Below are 2,522 nucleotides of genomic sequence, written 5' to 3'. Positions count from 1 at the left end.
AGGGCTGGGCGTGGGCAAGGCGGCCGCAGAGAAGGCCACCACCCGGCCCTAACTTCTGAGTTCCGGCATGCACACCGTTCGGCATGCTTTTCAGGCTGCTGGGGCCAGGACTCGAAACCTTGGTCAGCTGCGTGTGATCCAGTTCCCTTAACACTGCTTCACGGGGCAGGCCCAGTGCACGTGGTTCCTCCCCAAAGTCTTCATATTGGAAAACGTCTCCAGGACGACCTGGAAGCATGGGGCAGCCTCAGTCTCGAGGGTGTCCTCAAGTTGGTTTACAGGAGGGGTTTGCTCCTTCCGGCCTGAGGGTGGCTGGCCAGGAGCCACCCTGCAGGAGCACACGGCCGTGGGTGAGGGCACTGGCTCCTTCCCGAGGACGCAGCACATAATGAAGGTTGAGGCTGAGTGGATGAGCATGGCTCCCTTGGGGAGGCACGGCTGGACCCACCTGACTCTCGTTCACAGGCTGAAGAACTCAAGTTGGCCACCCAGCTGACAGGACCCGTGATGCCCATCCGGAACGTAAGTGCACGCGTGGTCTGCCCGGCCTGTTCCTGGAGCCAGGCTCTAGACATGCCAGCGGGATGGGGCGGACGCTCCACTGGAGCAGGCTGAAGGGAGTAGACCTGGCGACCGTGTGACTGTTCAGGGTTTGGATTAGTGGGACAAGTGGTCGGGTTTATTTTTTAAGCCCTTGGAAGACCCTCCCGGGCCTCTAACAGATGGGCTTTTTATTGTTTTACTGTCCCTTTTATGAAAGCTCTCTATAAGGGAACACGGGCGTGGTCTGAACTGTAGGCACATGGTGTGATGAAGGAACGTACCGCTTTGTTGCAAAGCAAGGAGAGGAGGCAGCTTGTGTTGAAAAGACCTGGTCTCCCCAAGATGTTCTTCACATGCGTGGATTTTTGGGGGGGGAGAAGGGTGGGTTTTTTATTATAGGGTGCTTACGCTCACCAAAGTGAGAAATCACCCCAGGGGGTGGGGGGTGGCCACACTGCAATTCCTTCTCTTGGGATCTTGGGCATGCACAAATGCCCACATGGTTTTAAGCCACAGATCCAGGACTCGAACCACAGTGGGCTACATGAGCATCCAGCAACATAGCTGTTAAACCAACTGCTGGTCCCCTTCGCATGCCTTTTTGAAAGGTTTTTGCTATAGGGCACATGCGCTCACCAGACAGACAGAGACAGAAAGCGAGAAATCACCCCCCAGGGGGCATGGTCACGCTGCAGTCCCTTCTCCATTCTCCTCTCAGGATCTTGGGCACGCACGCACACGCGCCCGGCGTGAATTTTAAGCCACCGGGTCCGGGACACAAACCGCGTTTGACTATGTGGGAGTCCAGCGACATAGCCATTATGCTAACTGCTGGTTCCTCCCTTCGCATGCCTTTTTAAGGGCAAAAATTAGGGGCAGAGGTCTTATGTGCAGGATTAGTTTAGTGATTGGTTCAAGAGGGTGTGATAATTTTGTGGGCGTTCTTGATTGGTGACGCCTTAGATAAATTTCTCCTTAGGTGTTTGGAGCCATTTAGCCTGGAGTCTTTCCATTAACAACGAGCAGTTTTTAGCCTATAAAACATTTTACAGGTTGAAATAAAAACTTTGTTTTTTTAAAGTGAGTTTTAGAGGTCAAACAACCCTCACTGACATGGTCCAAGTCGGTCGTTGTTGTAACCAAAAGCTTGAAGACTTCTTACTGGGTCGTTACAGTGTAAGCGGGCCTCATATCCCAGTGAACTTAGAAAATGCATTAGGCGGCTCTTGGTCGGTTTCATCTCCAGGGTCCTCATGTCGTGGTCGACCCTCAGCATCATGGCCATGTGCTCCATATCTGGGGGCCTCAGGACACAGGTCCACAGCCTTGCACTACCAGATGGGTCCTTGGTAGATGGTCCTTGTCCTTTTTTCCAGGAAACTTGAGGGTCTGCCGCCTGTCCCTCCAGATGAGGGGAGAGATCTTTTTTCATAAGTTCTAGGGAAGATGCTTGCCTTTTCCTCTGCAGCCCAGTGTGTTCAGGCAGGTCTGTCTGGAAGCTCTGGGTGGGTGCTTGTGGGCAGGCCTTGAGCACAGCAGCTCACTGACCTCACCCTCCCCAGGTCTACAAGAAGGAGAAGGCCAGACCCATCACCCAGGAGGAGAAGAACTTCAAGGCCTTCGCCAGCCTTCGCATGGCCCGCGCCAATGCCCGGCTCTTCGGCATCCGAGCAAAGAGAGCCAAGGAAGCTGCAGAACAGGATGTTGAGAAGAAAAAATAAATGTGTTGGGGACTTAATGACACTGAGGAGCTGGGTCTGCAGTGTGTGTCGTGTAGTAGTGGGGCCTGTGTGCTTGAGGTAGTAGCCCAGAACCGAGGTTGCTTTTTTTTCTTTAAGGTTTTTGCCATCGGGTGAGTGTACTGGCCAGAGGGGAGGCGTCTCCAGGGTGGACGGCCACATTGATCCATTCCCTGGGATTTGGAGCGCCCATGCCCGTGCCTGGCATACTTAACTTTTCTCTTTCTTGGAGAGGTTTTT

At 53.6% G+C, this 2,522-nt stretch overlaps 1 protein-coding gene across 1 annotated transcript in view; it reads left to right on the top strand.

Moving 5' to 3' along the window:
• Positions 1-2,291, top strand: part of RPL13 (ribosomal protein L13) — a gene marked incomplete at its 5' end in the record, with an annotated part of 2,553 nt that extends 262 nt beyond the window's left edge. Inside the window, 2 exon segments of the mRNA XM_014589356.1 lie at positions 466-522; positions 2,106-2,291. Coding sequence (XP_014444842.1) covers positions 466-522; positions 2,106-2,264 — 216 coding nt within the window.
• Between the last annotated feature and the right edge of the window lie 231 nt (positions 2,292-2,522).

Source organism: Tupaia chinensis, unplaced genomic scaffold, assembly GCF_000334495.1.
Source record: "Tupaia chinensis unplaced genomic scaffold, TupChi_1.0 Scaffold000355_1, whole genome shotgun sequence".
NCBI lineage: Eukaryota > Metazoa > Chordata > Mammalia > Scandentia > Tupaiidae > Tupaia > Tupaia belangeri.
Note: the sequence above shows the minus strand (reverse complement) of the source record. Positions and strands in the feature narration are given on the sequence as shown.